General features: G+C 41.7%; 1 protein-coding gene across 1 annotated transcript in view; it reads right to left on the reverse strand.

The window, feature by feature from the left end:
- TMEM165 (transmembrane protein 165) overlaps nucleotides 1-19,956 on the reverse strand; it is a 109,974-nt gene that overhangs the window by 81,333 nt on the left and 8,685 nt on the right. Inside the window, exon 2 of the mRNA XM_053703959.1 lies at nucleotides 13,103-13,278. Within this exon, the coding sequence (XP_053559934.1) occupies nucleotides 13,103-13,278 (176 nt within the window). The remainder of the gene's footprint in view (nucleotides 1-13,102; nucleotides 13,279-19,956) is intronic.

Consider the following 19,956-nt stretch of genomic DNA (forward strand, 5'->3'; position numbering starts at 1 on the left):
ATTTCGAAAGGAACGAAAATTATTTTGTTTGTTCTTTGTCTTAAAGGACTTGTCCTGAGGGAGAGCATGGCCTTTTCCCCCAGTGATTTCTGAGATAAACTCTTTCAATTCAGGCCCGAAAAGGGTCTTTCCTTTGAAAGGGATTTTCAGTAGTTTGGATTTTGATGACACATCGGCCGACCAGGACTTTAGCCATAGCGCCCCAGAATGGCGAAACCTGAATTCTTTGCCGCTAACTTAGCTAGTTGGAAAGCGGCATCTGTGATAAAAGAATTAGCCAGCTTAAGAGCCTTAATTCTGTCCATAATGTCCTCATATGAGGTCTCCGCCTGGAGCGCATCTTCCAGCGCCTCAAACCAGAAAGCAGCTGCAGTAGTTACAGGAACAATGCACGCTATAGGTTGGAGAAGAAAACCTTGATGAACAAAAATTTTCTTAAGTAAACCCTCTAATTTTTTTTATCCATAGGGTCTTTAAAAGCACAACTGTCCTCAATTGGTATGGTTGTGCGTTTAGCAAGTGAAGAAACAGCCCCCTCCACCTTAGGGACCGTCTGCCACGAGTCCCGCGTGGTGTCAGATATGGGGAACATTTTCTTAAAAACAGGAGGGGGGACAAACTGAATACCTGGTCTATCCCACTCCCTAGTTACTATATCCGCAATCCTCTTAGGGACCGGGAACACATCAGTTTAAACAGAAAATTCTAGGTACTGTCCATTTTACACAATTTCTCTGGAACCACCAAAGGGTCACAGTCATCCAGAGTAACTAATACCTCCCTGAGCAATAAGCGGAGATGTTCTAGTTTAAATTTAAAAGCCAACGTATCGGAGTCTGAGGAGCAGCCTTTCCCGAATCGGAAATTTCTCCCTCAGACAGCACATCCCTCGCCCCCATTTCAGAGCGTTGTGAGTGTATATCGGATACGGCTACTAAAGCGTCAGAATGCTCATAATCTGTTCTTAAAACAGAGCTATCACGCTTTGCAGGTAACACGGGCAGCTTAGATAAAAATACTGAGAGGGTATTATCCATAACTGCCAAGACTTGCAAGGTAAAAGTTAGACGCGCTAGAGGTGCTAGGCGTCGCTTGAGCGGGCGTAACTGGTTGTGACACTTGGGGAGAGGTCAACGGGCTAACATCATTACCTTCTGTCTGAGAATCATCTTGGGCCACATTTTTAAGTGCAACAATATGGTCTTTAAAGTGTATAGACATATCAATACAAGTGGGACACATTTTGAGAGGGGGTTCCACCATGGCTTCTAAACACATTGAACAAGGATTTTCCTTGGTGTCAGACATGTTTAACAGACTAGTAGTAAGACAAACAGGCTTAGAAATCACTTTAATCAAGCAAAAACACACTTTGCAAAAAAAACGTTACTGTGCCTTTAAGAAATAAAAAAAGGTACACAATTTTCCAAAACAGTGAAAAATGCACCAAACTTTTTGAAATTTTCACAGTATGTACCTAAAGCATTGGTAAGATTGCACAAATAGAAAGAAAAACGATTAACCCCTTGATGCCCAAACCGGATCAATAGTAAGCTAACAGACCGGTTAAAACAACTTTAGCACCTTGCCACAGCTCTGCTGTGGCCCTACCTTCCCTTAGGAGTCAGTTTTATGGGGAAAAAGCTTCTTATGGGTCCTCAAACTGTAGCAGGAGCCTCCATGTGAACAAAGCCTGAAGATCTAGTCAATCTAATTGCGCATCTGAGGCGCAAAATTAGGCCCCTCCCACCTTACTCCGGTGCTGTGAGGCCTAAGGAAACACTCCTAAGCGTTATAATATTAGCCATGTGGGTAACAACCCCTGAAAGAAACCCAAAGGGACCTTCAAAGTGTCTCAAAAAACGATATTTATAAGTAAAAACCGTTTGCCATAAAAAAAAGTGTCAACTTGCCATAAAATGGTGTCAACCAGCATAAATTAGCCCTGTTATGTAAGCTTGTAATTCCATACTTAGTCTCTGAATAAAGCTTACCCTTCCCTCATGGGGATCTTATCAGTCCTTTTCTAGCATTATCACAGTCTTGTCTAGAAATAAAATGACTGAACATACCTTATTGCAGCCTAACCTGCAAACCGTTCCCCCCAACTGAAGTTTTCTTGTACTCCTCAGTCCTGTGTGGGAACAGCAGTGGATTTTAGTTACAACATGCTAAAATCATCTTCCTCTCTGCAGAAATCTTCATCTCTTTTCTGCTGGAGAGTAAACAGTACACACCGGTACCATTTAAAATAACAAACTTTTGCTTGTAGAACAAAAAACTACAAATCTAACACCACATTCACTTTACCCTTCCGAGAGGGACCCTATTGCTTAGAGCCGGCAAAGAGAATGACTGGGGGGTGGAGCTAGAGGGGGAGCTATATGGACAGCTCTGCTGTGTGTTCTCTTTGCCACTTCCTGTTAGGAAGGAGAATATCCCACAAGTAAAGGATGAATCTGTGGAATGGATACACCTTACAAGAGAAACATAATACTCTTCAGCCCAAAAAGAAAGAAATAGGCTAAGCTTTCTGTCCTTTACAATTCCCTGAGAAAATCACAAAGAAAAAGACTGAGGAAATCCTTAGTCGCCTGAAGGTAATACTTTAAGCACGGACCACGTTCAAATTGTGCAGAAGTCGTTCCTTCTAAGGAGGAGGACTGGGACACAAAGAAGGAGCAACAATCTCCTGACTAATGATCCGATCAGAAACCATTCTAGGAAGAAATCCTAATTTAGAACGTAAAACTACCTAATCTGAATAGAAAATAAGGTAAGGAGACTGATACTGCGATGCAGAGAGCGCTAACACTCAACGAGCAGAAGAAATAGCAACAAGAAATAAAACTTTCCAGGATAACAACTTAATATCCAAGGAATGCATAAGCTCAGAACGGAGCCCCCGGAAAAACTTTAAGAACTAAATTCAAACTCCATAGAGAAGTAACTGGTTTGAACACAGACCTGATCCTGACCAGGCCTGACAAAAAGATCATCTGTACATCTGCCAGACGTTCGCATAAAAAAAAAAATTAAAAAAAAAAAATAGATAGATAGATAAGGCAGAAATTTGACCGTTTAGGGAACTTCTCGATAATCCTCTCTCCAAACCCTTTTGGAGAAATAATAAAAATTTTGAAATCCTAACTCTACTCTATGAGTAGCCCTTGGATTCACACCAAAAGATATTTACACCATATCTTATTATAAATTCTTCTAGTTACAGGCTTACGAGCCTGAATCATGGTCTCTATGATCGAATCAGAAAACCCCCTGCTTGGATAACATTAAGTGTTCAACCTCCAAGCAGTCAGCTTCAGAGAAACTAGATTTGGGTCAAGGAAGGGCCCTTGAGATAGAAGGTCCTTCCTCAATGGAAGTCTCCACAGTGGCAGAGATGACATGTCCACCAGATCTGCATACCAAATCCTGCAAGGTCAAGCCGGTGCCAAGAGAGTCACAGATGCCTTCTCCTGCTTGATTCGAGCAATGATCCGAGGAAATAGGTATGCTAGCCTGAAGGTCCTAGGGACTGCAAGAGCATCTATCAACTCCGCCTGAGGGTCCCTGGACCTTGACCATATCTCGGGATCCAATTCGACTGATCCCACTTGGGAATCAGATTGGAGAACAATTCCGGATGAAGTTCCCACTCCCCCGAATCAAAGGTCTGCCTGCTCAGGAAGTCCGCCTCCCAGTTGTCCATCCCTGGGATGCAGATTTCGTCGACTGGCAGCAAGAGTGGGCTTCCGCCCATTGAATTATTTTGGCTACCTCCGTCATCTCTTAAGGAACCCCTGATTCCTCCATGATGATTGATGTAGGTCACTGAAGTTATGTTGTCCGACTGGAACCTGATAAACTGGACCTAGGCTAACTGGGGCCAGGCCAGAAGAGCATTGATATTACTCTCAGCTCCAAAATGTTTACAGGAAGAACAGACTGAGTCCAAACTCCCTGAACCTTTAGGGAGCCCCAGACTGCTCCCCATCCAATAAGGCTGGCATCTGTCGTCACAATCACCCAAGATGGTCTGCGAAAGCATGTTCCCTGGGAGAGATGATATCAAGACAACCACCATTGAAAAGAATCCTTCGTCTCCTGCTCCAGTAATAGTCGAGGAGACAAGTCAGCATAATCTCTGTTCCATTGTCTCAGCATGATTAATTGCAGAGGCCTGAGATGGAACCGAGCAAACGGGATGATGTCTATTACTGCCACCATCAGCCCAACTACCTCCATGCTAGAGCTGCAACAACTAATCGGCATAATTGATAATAATCGATTATGAAAATAGTTGTCAACGAATCTCATAATCTATTAGTTGGTTTGCAATTAATAGGTCTGTGCACAGCACCAGCTGTTTTACTCTAATGAGCTCCTGCACATATACAGATATTTACTTTTCACTTTTTTAGGACTCTATAAGTTTCTTTTTAAGTTTACAACTACTCCTGTCTTATGTGCAACCCAGAAATAAAATTTGAGTCCTAAGTTGTATTGTTTATATTAAATCAGGTGATATTGTTTATATTAAATCAGGTGATTTGGGACTGTGCTTTAAGTATATATCTGTTATTTTAAGAGTGGACAAGATATTTTTCCCTCTAACCTTATAGATGGTCATTTACCACTACATATAGATATTCAAGATATTTTTATGTTAAAATTAAGTCCAGGCTTACTTTGTTGAGAGGCCCCTTGCATTGGTGGAGAGCTAACAAAGATAAAAAGCTCACCTTGGTGAAATTGGCAAAGCCCTACTTATGCATCTCAGGCACCTCAACACCATCTGAGTGCCTCTTCTCTGCTGCAGGCAAAATAGCTTGCAAAAAAAAAAAGAGAGCCAGCCTCAGCCAAGAGCATGTGGACATGTTGACGTTTTTGCATTTCAATACAAAGTTCTACCTTTTTTCAAACAGTTTGTTGTTTTGGTTTGCTTAATTATATTAAAAAAAAAAATGTTCTGCTGCTTATAAAATTGGACGAACAGTTGTTTTAATGTAAAGTTTTAGTCGTAAGTTTATATTTGTAACACTCAGTATGTGGATTTTTTATTTTTTATTTTAAATGTAGGATTTTTTTTATTTTTTTTTATCCGATTAGTTGATTAATCGAAAAAATAATCGGCCGATTAATCGATTATGAAAATAATAGTTAGTTGCAGCCCTACTCCATGCACTGAGCCACTGATGGCCGATTTGTGGACTGAAGAGCTAGACAAGTATCGAAGATCTTTGATTTCCTGACTTCTGTCAGAAAAATCTTCATTGATAGGGAATCTATTATGGTTCCCAAAAAGGTTACCCTTGTCTTTGGGACTAAGGATACTCTTTTCCCAAATTTACCCTCCATCCATAAGATCGCAGGAAGGATAACACATTTCAGTGTGGGATTGACCAAATTCTGGGAGCTGTGGCAAGACCGAAAGGAAGAGCCACAAATAGGAAGTGTTTGTCTAGAAAGGCAAACCTTAGAAACTTAAGATAATCCCTGTTAACGGGAACATGCAAGTATGCGTCCTTTAAATCCACTGTTGTCCTAAATTGACCCTCTTGGACCAAAGGAAGAATGGAACGAATCGTCTCCATTTGAAAGACGGTACTCTGAGGAATTTGTTTAGACTCATGAGATCTAAAATAGGCCTGAAGGTTTCCTCTCTTTTGGGAACGAGCAAATTGGAATAAAAACCCCAGACCCCGTTTCCGGAATCGGAATAGGAACTATCACTCCCAGGTGGGAGAGATCTCTTACCCAGTGTAAGAACGCCTCTCCGTTTGTCTGGTCTACAGATAAACTTGAAAGTAGAAACCTGCCTCTGGAAGGAAAACTTTTGACCTCTAGTTTGTATCCCTGAGACACGATCTCTATTGCTCAGGGTTCCTGAACATCCCGAACCCAAGTCCGAGCGAAGTAGGAAAAAACTGCCCCCTACCAGATCCGATCCCTGATCAGGGGCATGCTCTTCATGCTGTCTTGAATTCAATAGCATGCTTCTTGGATTGTTTTCCCTTAGTCCAAGACTGGTTGGGTCTCCATGCAGGTTTAGATTGTTCCTGCTTGGAAAATGAAGAGGAAGAATTTCCCTTAAAATTTCGAAAATAAAGAAAATTACTCTGTCGTCCCTTTTTGTTTGTTTCTCTTATCTTGAGGGAGAAGATGACCCTTACCTCCCGTGATATCAGAATAATTTCCGTCAGACCAGGTCCAAACAAGGCCTTCCCCTTGTAAGGAATAGCCAGAAGCTTAGACTTAGAAGAAACATCCGCAGACCAAGGTTTTAACCATAAGACTCCGAGATAGAATAGAGAAACCCAAAACCTTAGTTCCCAGCATGTAGGTAAACGCCCGTAATAAAAGGCATTAGCTATTTTAAGAGTCTTTATCCTATCTTGGATCTCATCCAAAGAAGTTTCTGTCCTGGGGGCCTCAAACCAACACGCTGCCGCACTAGTGACGGTAGCAATGCACACAGCTGGCCGCCATTGTAGGCCCTGGTGTACATACATCTTGTTGATTAGACCCTCTAATTTCTTGTCCATAGGACCTCTGAAAACACAACTATCCTATAAGGATATAGCAGTTCTAGAGTCGGGGTTGCCCGGGGTAGCTAAAACCTCCTCAATTAGCAAAAGAAGGTATTCAAGCTCAAAAACGGAAAGAGAACAACCCCAGGATCAGATAAAGATATTACTCCGAGTCTGAGAATTCCCCCTCGGATATTACCAAAGCATCTTCCTTAACTACAAGGAAGAAACATTCAGATTAGCAATTACTAAATCAATCATCCTAAATGATTGAAAAGATGTCCTCTAGTAATGTTTTCTACCTCATGGGGCAACCAAATAATGCATGAAATGCAGAGAAACTCTGGGTGGAGTGTGAGAGGAAGTCTGTACTAAATACACACTATGCAACCCCTTCTACACCTCAGCTAAACCTACTAAGAACAACCACTTAGATTGAATGCTCTGTTTCTTCCGATAACGGAAGTATAAGTAAAGTGGTGCGCAACTAAATTGCCGCCACACCTAACTCCGCCCGTCGTGGGCGTTACCCAAAGCCATCTTCCGGTCGCCATTAATATTTTACAAGTGAAAGCGCCAGGAGATTAATAACAACTTCTAATTGGGTTATTAGTATAGTTCTTTTTGGAATCACCCCACAGTAAGCTTGCAGTAAAGTATGAGACAAAATGCAAAGTCCCGGTCAGCTATTGATAAAACCGCCAGGAGATTTACATACAGCCCCAGTGCCTACGCCCAAGCTGTATAGTTTAATCGTGTTGAGTTTGCAGTAAAGCATAAATCAAAATGCAAAGTCCCGGTCAGCTATTGATAAACCGCCAGGAGATTTACATACAGCCCCAGTGCCTGCGCCCAAAACTGTCCTAAGTGTCCCCTAAGACTTCTAGGAGAACTAAGTCTGAAACCCTTAATAAAGAGCCCAAATTTAATGAGGTATATCTAAGAAATAAAGTGTAACCTTTTTCTGAGTTTTACTTCTACCTCCAGAAATAAAGTAAGCACTTACCTCATCTTCTGCCTGACAACAAAGGCAGATCCCAGGCTTGAGAGGTCCTCTACCTCACATGGGCCTGTGAAAGAAAATAAATTCCTGAGTAAATATCCCTCAGGTATTTATGGCAGCATTCAATATATGGGAGGCACAGTGAGAATTATGTCCCACAAGTTCCTATTGCTCTAAAGCCACCAAAGCTCTACTGAAGAGACTGATATGGACTACGGCTACACCCTAGAACAAAGCAGCACAATCTTGCACTACTTTGAAAATAAACTCTTGATTGAAGAATCTTTTCCAACACCTCACTTTGCCATCTCCTATCACTAACGAAGGCAAAGAGAATGACTGGGGTGGGAGGGAAGGGAGGAGCTATTTAACAGCTTTGCTATGGTGCTCTTTGCCGCCTCCTGCTGACCAGGAAGTGAATGTCCCATTAGTAATAAAGATGATCCGTGGACTCATTGTGTCATAAAAAAGAAATAGTCACAATTACAGTATCTAAATGAACACCAGCTAACACACTACATATGGCTAGGATAAAAAACTAAATTTATGCTTACCTTATAAATTTTTCTCTCTTGTGGTGTATCCAGTCCACGGGTTCATCCATTACTAGTGGGATATTTTCCTTCCCAACAGGAAGTTGCAAGAGGACACCCACAGCAGAGCCGTCTATATAGCTCCTCCCCTAACTGCCACCCCCAGTCATTCGACCGAACACAAGCAAGAAAAAGGAGAAACTATGGGGTGCAGTGGTGACTGTAGTTTAAAAAAACAAAACAAAACAAAAAAAAAAAAAAAAACACCTGCCTTAAAATGACAGGGCGGGCCGTGGACTGGATACACCACAAGAGAAAGAAATTTATCAGGTAAGCATAAATTTTGTTCTCTCTTGTAAGGTGTATCCAGTCCACGGGTTCATCCATTACTTGTGGGATACCAATACCAAAGCTTTAGGACTTGGATGAAGGGAGGGACAAGGCAGGAACTTAAACGGAAGGCACCACTGCCTGCAAGACCTTTCTCCCAAAAATAGCCTCCAAGGAAGCAAAAGTATCAAATTTGTAGAATTTAAAAAAAGTATGAAGCGAAGACCAAGTCGCTGCCTTACAAATCTGTTCAACAGAGGCCTCATTTTTAAAAGCCCATGTGGAAGCTACCGCTCTAGTGGAATGAGCTGTAATTCTTTCAGGAGGCTGTTGGCCAGCAGTCTCATAAGCTAAACAGATTATGCTTCTCAGCCAAAAAGAAAGATGCCGAAGCCTTTTGGCCTCTCCTTTGTCCAGAGTAGACAACAAACAATGCAGATGTTTGACGAAAATCCTTTGTAGCTTGTAAATAAAACTTTAAAGCACGAACCACGTCAAGATTGTGTAATAGACGTTCCTTCTTTGAAGAAGGATTAGGACACAGTGACGGAACTACAATCTCCTGATTGATATTCTTATTAGATACCACCTTAGGAAGAAATCCAGGTTTGGTACGCAACACTACCTTATCTGTACGGAATATCAGATAAGGGGAATCACACTGTAAGGCAGATAACTCTGAAACTCTTCGAGCCGAAGAGATAGCTACCAAAAACAGAACTTTCCAAGATAAAAGCTTGATATCTATGGAATGCAGAGGTTCAAACAGAACCCCTTGAAGAACTTTAAGAACTAAATTTAAACTCCATGGCGGAGCAACAGGTTTAAACACAGGCTTGATTCTAACTAAAGCCTGACATAACACCTGAACGTCTGGAACATCTGCCAGACGCTTGTGCAGAAGGACAGAGCAGAAATCTGTCCCTTTAAGGAACTAGCTGACAAACCCTTCTCCAATCCTTCTTGGAGAAAAGATAATATCCTAGGAATCCTGACTTTACTCCATGAGTAACCCTTGGATTCACACCAATGAAGATATTTACACCATATCTTGTGACAGGCTTTTGAGCCTGAATTAAGGTATCAATGACCGACTAATTTTTTATAAAATCAAGCGTTCAATCTCCAAGCAGTCAGATGCAGAGAAATTAGATTTGGATGTTTGAATGGACCTTGGAGTAGAAGGTCCTGCCTCAGCGGCAGAGTCCATGGTGGAAGGGATGACATGTCCACCAGATCTGCATACCAAGTCCTGCGTGGCCACGCAGGTGCTATCAAAATCACTGAAGCTCTCTCCTGCTTGATCTTGGCAATCAGACGAGGGAGGGGAGGAAATGGTGGGAACACATAAGCCAGGCTGAAGGACCAGGGCACTGCTAAAGCATCTATCAGCGCTGCCTGGGGATCCCTTGACCTGGACCCGTAACAGGGAAGCTTGGCGTTCTGACGAGACGCCATCAGATCTACTTCTGGTTTGCCCCATAGTTGAATCAGCTGGGCAAATACCTCCGGATGGAGCTCCCACTCCCCCGGATGAAAAGTCTGCCGACTTAGAAAATCCGCCTCCCAGTTCTCTACTCCTGGGATATGGATAGCTGAGAGATGGCAAGAGTAAACCTCTGCCCATAGAATTATCTTTGAAACCTCCAACATTGCCAGGGGGCTTCTTGTCCCCCCCCTGATGGTTGATATAGGCTACAGTCGTGATATTGTCCGACTGAAATCTGATGAACCTGACCGCAGCAAGTTGAGGCCAAGCCTGAAGAGCATTGAATATCGCTCTCAGTTCCAGAATGTTTATCGGAAGGAGGGCTTCCTCCTGAGTCCACGAACCCTGAGCCTTCAGGGAGTTCCAGACTGCGCCCCAGCCCAGAAGGCTGGCATTCCCCTGGACAGATGGACCAGAGAGAACCACCAGAGAAGAGAATCCCTGGTCTCTTGATCCAGATTTAGCAGAGGGGACAAATCTGTGTAATTCCAATTCCACTGATTGAGCATGCAAAGTTGCAGTGGTCTAAGATGTAGGCGGGCAAACGGAACTATGTCCATTGCCGCTACCATTAGGCCGATTACTTCCATACACTGAGCCACTGACGGCCGAGAAGTGGAATGAAGAGCACGGCAGGAAGTTAGAAGTTTTGACAACCTGCCCCTGCTTTGGAACTGGGTGGATCACTCCCATAACCAGCAGGTCTTGAACACAACGTAAGAATGCCTCTCACTTTATCAGATAATTGTGAGAGATGAAATCTCCCCTTTGGAGATGAAGCTTTGAAGTCCAGAAGATATCCCTGGGAAACACTCTAATGCCCAGGGATCCTGGACGTCTCTTGCCCAAGCCTGGGCGAAGAGAGAGTCTGCCCCCCACTAGATCCGGTCCCGGATCGGGGGCTACTCCTTCATGCCGTCTTAGAGGCAGCCACAGGTTTCTTGGCCTGCTTAGGTCTCCAGACTGGTTTGGACTGGGCAAAAATTCCCTCTTGTTTTGCATTAGAGGAAACTGAAGCTGCCCCACTCTTGAAGTTTCGAAAGGAACGAAAATTATTCTGTTTGGTCCTTAACTTATTGGACCTATCCTGAGGAAGGGCGTGACCTTGTCCTCCAGTAATATCAGAAATGATCTCCTTCAGACCGGGCCCGAATAGGGTCTGTCCCTTGAAGGGGATGTTAAGAAGCTTAGACTTTGAAGTAACGTCTGCTGACCAGGACTTAAGCCATAGCGCCCTACGCGCCAAAATGGCAAAACCTGAATTCTTAGCCGTTAGCGTGGCTAAATAAAAAATGGCGTCAGAAATAAAGGAGTTAGCTAACTTAAGAGCTTTAATCCTGTCTAGAATATCGTCTAACGGGGTCTCCACCTGTAGAGCCTCCTCAAGAGACTCAAACCAAAAAGCCGCTGCAGCAGTAACTGGGGCAATGCATGCAAGAGGCTGGAGAATAAAACCTTGATGTATAAAAATGTTCTTAAGGAGACCCTCCAATTTTTTATCCATAGGATCTAGGAAAGCACAACTGTCCGACGGCGATAGTTGTAGTGTGAATCCATCAGCTCAGATTGTGTTCCCAAACACTGAGAAGAGTGAAACTGTCAGACTTTATACCAAGCTGACCCGCCTGGTTGGGTCTATTTCGCCAGGTATCTACGGCGCAGTGTTTCTCCCTGTTGGCGTTCCTGATTGGTGATCGGCATCGGAAGTGGAGCCTCGTTCTGGACACCAGCAGTCACAGCCACAGAGAGTCAGCCGAGCGGCTCAGAAGCTTCGGCTTATTCGTTATTGCACTGAATGTGCAATCTTGTTTGCGAGTACCTGGATTTTTTTCCTTGTTGTATATCCCATTCTTTGAACTTGATGCACCAAGAGCGCCTCTCGTTTTTGTCTTCTAAGACTGTTTCATTGTATGGTATATGCCTGAAGGATTATGCTTTATAAGAAGATTTATTTCTGATAGCTATTTAGACTTTTTGATTAATAATTTTTTTTGTCATACACAAGAGCCCATACAAAAATTTACAAATAGTACTTAACTTATAGCTCATTTGTCATAAGTGTTAAATTGTGTGGTTTATATACAGAAAAGCACAACTAGGTAACTAAAACAGCAAGATAAGTACATAACCGTCATGCTTATTCTGTTTACACTTGCATGCAGTGTATCAGGCGTGGAGCACACAAATTAAGGCTCAACCTTTCATTAAAGGGATAATTAATTCAAGATGTAGAATACCCTAAAATATTTAACAATCCATACTGAAAAGCTTTGTGATGTACTATTGTCTGTAATGCAAAAAATTTTTTTAAAAAAAATCTAATCCTGCAACATGCTACACAGGGATATTTTAATCAGTTAAAGGGACACTGAACCCAAAAATTTCCTTTCGTGATTCAGATAGAGCATGCAATTTTAAGCAACTTTCTAATTTACTCCTATTATCAATGTTTCTTCTTTCTCTTGCTATCTTTATATGAAAAAGAAGGCATCTAAGCTTTTTTCTTGGATCAGGACTCTGGACAGCAGTTTTTGATTGGTGGATGAATTTATCCACCAATCAGCAAGGACAACCTAGGTTGTTCACAAAAAAAATGGGCCGGCATCTAAACTTACATTCTTGCATTTCAAATAAAGATATCAGGAGAATAAAGAACATTTTATAATAAGAGTAAATTAGAACGTTGCTTAAAATGTCATGCTCTATCTGAATCACAAAAGAAAAAATTTGGGTACAGTGTCCCTTTAAGATGTCAATTTACTTCTGCTCCTAAGTGGACATAGAAACAAAAAACAGTCAAGGGGATTGCCCTTCCACTACAAACCAATGCCGGCTTTGGATTCCTATTTTTTTTAAAAAAATAAATAAAAAAAAAAAAAAAAAAAAAAAAGGGAGGAGGAGATAAAGCTGAACCTGGCACTTTTTTTCTACTCAGAGGAAGGAATCGTTCACTTAGCTTATGCTGAGACATATAACACCTTCAATATGCACTAATGTGAAGCAAATGCATGTTGTATTACATTGCTGCATTTTGCAATAACCTGAGAAGAAATGGTGAGCATGTATTTATGAGTCAGTACACATTATGTTTGTGTATTTTTTTTGTTTTGTTTATTTGAAATGAAAATGTATAAAGGTACAGACATTCAGACTTGTAAAATCAGCTCAACAGTGTTACAGCTACAATATAATCTACACCATATCTACCAGAACTTACTTCTTCATCTTTTCTTTTGATATCCGCTTGAACCTCTTCTAGTTCTTCTTGACCTTCATCTGGGCTCATCTTTAAACCTTCCCTGAGCATTCGAATACCAAATATGGCAAACAATGCAGTTGACACATAATATGTATAGACTCTTGGTATAACAGTGGTAGCATATCCAAACAGAACTGAAAGAACGCAATAAAGAAAGTGAGCAAACTTCATCATAGCAGTAACAGAAAAATAATGTACAAAAGTTAATTATGACCTTGAGAAGATGGGACCCCCCCTGATGAGTGACAATTTTAAAACAAGGACACCATGATGGTGGTGGGGGGAGATTGAAAGAAACTCTTGATATTAAAAGCTTTGGGTAATACTGCCTACAGACACGTGACGGTAATGAAAAGGTGCTTAACTCTTATTAGATAGATGGAATACTTGGAGCCTTAGAGGCATCATAGACACAAGCATTTCTCTTGTAGATATGGATAAAGATTTTATTTGCTATACAACTATGAATGTCTACTACTTTACCAATTTCTGGACTTCATCTCATTTGTAATACATGCGAAAAATTGAATTTTTTTTGCAAGAGAGACATAATGGTATAAACTGAAAAGTGCATGAGTGCATTTGCATTGTGAATTGAAGCATTCTGAAAATATATTTTGTATTAGACAAAATTACCATGACTGGTTCAGTGGCATATGCTGCATACGCTGACAGTGCTCACATTCAAACACTGTATTTACACCACAGCTGGCTAACTGAGCAGAAGCAGTCAATGAAGAATGCATTTGCTTCATACAAGCCACAGCCAACTGAGCAGGCATGGTGATTTAATACTCATGCAGTTATAGCTCTTACTAGAAATATTTTTGCTAATGAATGTATATTGCAAAGAAAATGCTTCTATTCAAAATTTAAATGCACATTTCAGTTTTGGCTATTATATCCCTTCAAAACCTATTTACCTCTTCTTACATGTTCTAATTCTGTACTTCAAATCTACTGTTTTTAACAACATATTTCCTTCCATAAGGCAGGGAGAGTCCACAACCTCATTCCTTACTGTTGTGAAATACAACACCTGTCCACCAGGAGGCAGCAAAGACAGCCCAGCCAAATGATTAAATATCCCTCCCACTTCCCCTATCCCCCAGTCATTCTTTGCCTTTCGTCACTATAGAAGGTGGCAGAGAAGTAGCATAAGATTTGGATAGTCCTGTAATGGGTATGTTCCCTTCAAGAAAGGACTGGAGTTTTAAGTAATCATGTCAACCTCTCAGTGAGAGCAATGATGAAAGTTAGATGCAAGGAAAGTTTTTCTGCGAACCCATCCAGACTGTTGCTAACAGCTCCTGAGCAATCAGTGTTAACGAGTTTCACTGCTTGCTGTTACACACTCAAGTCCATGTCAGAAGCGCTGCTGCAAGACTGTCACACTTGAGAGGCTGTGCCTGTTCCACAGCATAGATCCTGGAGGGTAAGAACATTTTATACATACACTTTAGAACGCTATACAGGGTCACAGTGTGGCTCATTCTATACCTCAATAGGATCAAGGGTTATTTGAACAACTTGGGGATTAATATCTGCTTAATGTGAGTTTTTTTGGCTTGGAACAAACAGGTTTCACTTTTGAGCAGCTCATAATAGCTTAGCACCCTTTTTCTTAGCAGGGGAAGTCCTGTCTTACACACCACGTGACCGGGTGCAATCTCTTTCATTTACTAAGATCCTGCTGCAGACATCATTCCTGAGGAAAGTGTTTTCACTGTTAGCTGTCTGGGTCTAGGAGGTGGTGAGTGCCCCAGCCATTGAGAGTATTAAGGTGCCGTTTTATTTTTTTTTAAATAAAAAGCGTTTCTTTTTGTTTGTCCTTCTGTGGGTATATACAAAACTATGGAGGACTCTGATACTACATTAAGACGGTTCCGCTCCTTCTGTACCGATTAATAATTCCTGTTTATATTGTGAGGAGGCTGTGGTTGTAATGCTCCAACCAGAGACCAAACTTGGCCAGTAGTCTTCTTATCCCAACGTCAAGGCGGAGGGATAAGGAAATATCCCAGAACAAAGTGAGTGGAGAAAATGAGGTAAGCCATACTCACAGTATACATGGTAGTCCTTCACGGCAACAGAAAGGCAATCCAGCAATACAAGTAATAAAGACAGGCAGAGTAGTCAGACAGGCAAAGTTCAGCAATATTAAGGCAATCCAGCAATACAAGTAATAAAGCACCTAGGAGCACACACAGTAACACCTATACTTCATACGTCAAATTTTTGTTCCTTTCATGCTGACAAGTCACAACGACAGCAGTCCTTATCCAAGTCCGAGCAGCCCAAGAGTACTTGGAAGCCAGCTAACTCCTGGAATAAGTCCAAACAGACTAAGAAGCCCGCCAAGAACAAATCGGCATGAAGGGGTGGCCCACGATACGGGATCGGATTGAGTAGGGGGCAGACTTTTTTCCAGACGCTTGGTTCCAGGATGTACAGGACACTTGGGTCCTGGAGGTTGTATCTCAAGAATACAGGATAGGATTCAAGTCTCATCCGCCCAGGGGCAGATTCCTACTCTCCAGTCTGTCTACAAGACCAGAAAAGTAGGGCTGCCTTCTTAGGTTGTGTACGTGATCTCTCCTCTCTAGGAATAATTGTCCCGGTACCTACAGCAGAAAAAGGGTTGGGGTTTTATTCAAACTTTTTCGTGGTTCCAAAGAAGGTGGGAACTTTTCATTCAATTCTAGACCTAAAGTGCTTAAACAAGTCCGAGTGTTCCCTCTTATAAGATGGAGACAATATGGTCAAATCCTTCCTCTGGGCACCATCTTTTCGTCTAGCGGAAGAACATTCGGAGTCCCTTCTCAATCTTCTTCGATCACATGGATGGAAGATAGACTTGGAAAAGAGTTCTCTTACTCCAAGTACAAGGGTGAATTTTCTGGGAACTATAATAGACTCCACGTCCATGAGTATATTCCTCACAGATCAGAGACGTTGCAAGCTAACTTCTGCATGTCTTACCCTCCAGGCCTCCTTGAGACCCTCAGTGGCTCAGTGTATGGAGGTAATCGGACTCATGGTATTCCTGCATGGACATCATTCCTTTTGCCAGATTCCATCTCAGACCCTTACAACTATGCATGCTGAGACAATGGAATTGAGACCATTCAGATCTGTCTCAACAGATCGTGCTGGACAGCCTGTTGAGACACTTGCTCTCCTGGTGGCTCTGTCCAGATCATCTGTCCCAAGGCACATGCTTTTTGAGACTGTCCTGGGAGATTGTGACTACAGACACAAGCCTTTCCGGCTGGGGAGCCATTTGGGGTTCCAAGAAGGCACAAGGTCTGTGGACTCAGGAGGAGTCCTCCCTTTTGATCAATATCTTGGAACTCTGGGCAATCTTCCATGCTTTGAAGACTTGGCCCCTTCTGGGTGCGTATCAGTTTATCAGATTTTAATCAGACAATATAACCTTGGTTGCCTACATCAACCATCAGGGGGAAAAGAGAAGTACCTTGGCGATGAGAGAAGTATCTCAGATACTAGAGTGGGCAGACACTCACAAAATGTAAGCTGTCAGCGACCCACATTCCGGGTGTGGACAACTGGGAAGTGGACTTCCTCAGCAGGCAATCCTTTCAACCAGGGGAATTGTCTCTTCACCCTGAGGTGTTTGCAGAGATATGCAGCGAGTAGGGGACGCCTGAGAGATCTCATGGCATCCCGCCTCAATACCAAGCTACCCAGGTACGGGTCGAGGGATCCTCAGGCAGAACTGATTGATGTCCCATCAGTACCATGGAGGATCAGACTGATATCTTTTTCCTCCATTACCGCTTCTCCCTCGTGTGGTGGCTCACATCAAGCAGGAGCGAGCATCAGTGATTATAATTGTTCCATTGTGGCCGTGAAGGACGTGGTTAGCAAATCATGTCCTCCTCTCCTCAGTGGAGGTTACCTTGTCACAGAGATCTGCCGATACAGGGTCCCTTCGTTCATCAAAATCTAGATTCTCTTAGGATGACTGCGTGGAGATTGAATGCTTAGTCTTAGCCAAGAGAGGGTTTACTGAGAGTTTTATTGACACACTGGTTGAAGACTGTAAGCCAGTTATCTACCATAAAGTGTGGAGAACATATTTGAACTGGTGTCAAGAGAGTGGCTTTTGCAGGCATAAGGTTAAGGTTGCCAGAATGACAGCTTTCCTCCAGGATGGACTGGAGAAGGGTTTATCATCTGTCCCTTCAGGGAACTAGCAATCGGCCCTGTTGGTGTTACTGCACAAACGATTGTCTGAGCTTCCAGATGTGCAGTCCTTTAAGGCTCTGGCTAGGATCAGACCCGTGTTTAGATCTGGGGCTCCGTCTTGGAGTCTCCTTGTTAGTGTTTTGCAGCAGGCTCCGTTTGAGCCTATGCATACTGTTGACATACATTTTTTTTTATCTTGGAAGGTTCTTTTTTTGTTGGCTATTGCCTCTGAGCGCAGAGTTTGGAGATTCTACTTTCCAATGTGACCCCCTTATCTGTTTTTTCATGCTGACAATGCAGATTTACGCACTAATCTAGGGTTCCTCCCTAAGGTAGTGTTGAATCGTAACATTAATCAAGAAATTGTTGTTCCTTCCTTGTGTCCTAATCCTTCAGTGAAGGAACGTTTGCTTCACAATCAACTTCACAGTCATACTAACTTTTTTGAGCTCAATAAGGATTTACAAAAGTTTTTCAGAAATGTAAAATTGAAAGTGTGGTTTCATGACAAACAGAGTTTGAAATTAAAAATGTTGATGTAGGTTGGAAGCTTAAGGAGTTAGCATTAAGGAATAAAAGTGTGTTTAACCCAGCATTAATAAGTCATAGTGTTAATACGTTTATGGAATTGGTGGTCAATGATGTAGAAAAATTGAAGTGTGAGACAGAAAGGAGGAATTTAAATGGTTACTCCAGGAAGGTATCAAGGAACCTGAATTTATCAATGGGGGAATATAAAGCAATCAGAACATTAAAAGAAAAATCTAAGGAGGTGACAATTAAAAAAGCTGATAAGGGTGGAGCCACAGTGGTTCTAGATAGAACATATTACATCAACGAGATAGGTCAGTTGGGGGATAAGGAGACTTATAAGATGTTAAACTCTAACCCTATAAGTAATATACAAAAAGAAATTGAAAGGTTGTTGAATAGAGCATACGAGAAAAAAAAGTGATTGATAAAAAGCTGAGGGAATATCTATTCAACAAAGAACCAAGAAATCCAATCTTTTACAAAGTACCAAAGGTACATAAGAATTTAGCTAGACCACCAGGGAGACCTATATATCAATATTTTTAGATAAGATGTTGCAACCCGAAGTCACTCAGATGTCTTCATACCTGATAGATACAGGAGACTTTTTAAATAAAGCTAAGGAATTGTGTTTTGAGTCCAGTAAATTCTTGATGTATACTATGGATGTCAAGAGCCTGTATACGGCCATGATCAGAGACAGGATATGTCAACACTGCTCAAATATAAGGTGTAAAAATGTAGAAGCCCCAGTCTCCTATCACTTCTTAAAGTGTGGACATAAAATAAGCCAATTGAGATGGCAAATAGATAGTGTGAGTCCTCAAAGAAATGGAGTGAAAAGGGAAAAATTATTAAAACAAAAAGAAATGTTCTGGATTTATGAGCTAGGGAGTATGATACCAAAAGGGCTTAACAGAGAGTATGATAGGTCAATTTTCCTGTAGAATGTTTCCTTAAGGTGATGTGTGTTAGAGTTAAATTTTTCTATAAGATTTAATACATTTTTCTAGAAGGTGATTTAATGAATACACATTAGATTAATAAGGCTGTGTAAGTAAACTGAATATATAAAATATGTTGCATTATTTTATGTATTAGTTAAGAATGTTTTATAGTATGTAATAATTAGTTTTTGTCAGTAGATGACAGCAGAGCCACATTGTTGAGTGGTTGGCGCGAAACGGAGTTCATTTAAAAGTGTGTAACATAGCATAATGTAACTAGCATGATTAAGAGTGGTGACACTCGAAACGTCGCTGTTTTAATGTCTGTACCTTAAACAGATAATAAAGTAAAGGATAAAGACGGTGCTGTGGACATTCTTTGTGTTATATTGTGATTGGGGGAATTTGGCAGAAGTTCCAATTTTCACGTGCACCAAACTCCGCAAGTGTTGCTGTTTAATATTATCGAGCTTCACAATCAAGATGTGGTTTGTGCCTTTAAGTTCTATCTTCAGGCTACTAAGGAATTTAGACAATCTTCCTCTTTGTTTGTCATCTAGCTTAAGGGGCAGAAGGTTACTACTTATTCTCTATCTTTCTGGTTGAGGAGTGTCATCCGCTTAGCTTATGAGACAGCGGGACGACAGCCTCCTGAGAGGATAACGGATCATTCCACTAGAGCAGTGGCTTACTCTTGGGCTTTTAAGAACAAAGCCTTAATGGATCACATTGGTAAGGCAGCTACCTGGTCTTCCTTACACACTTTTTCAAAGTTTTAGAAGTTTGAAGCAGCTTTCGGGAAAAAAAAAAGTTTTGCAGGCAGTGGTGCCCTCAGAATAGGGTCTGCCTCTTATTTCTGTTCCCTCCCATTATTCAGTGTCCTCTGGAGCTTGGGTATAGTTTTTCCAACGGTTTAGAAGGTGTGGACTCTCCCTGCCTTATGGAAAGAAAATATAATTTATGCTTACCAGATGAATTCCTTTCCTTCCTGGCAGGGAGAGTCCACGACCCCGCTCGTAATTTATTTTTTTGATGGGTGGCTGCCTTTTTATATTTTTTCTTCTGGCACCTTTTATACCCTGATGTTTCTCCTACTTTTCCTTGATCCCTCGGCAGAAT

Source organism: Bombina bombina, chromosome 2 (genome assembly GCF_027579735.1).
Source record: "Bombina bombina isolate aBomBom1 chromosome 2, aBomBom1.pri, whole genome shotgun sequence".
NCBI classification, from domain to species: Eukaryota; Metazoa; Chordata; class Amphibia; order Anura; family Bombinatoridae; genus Bombina; species Bombina bombina.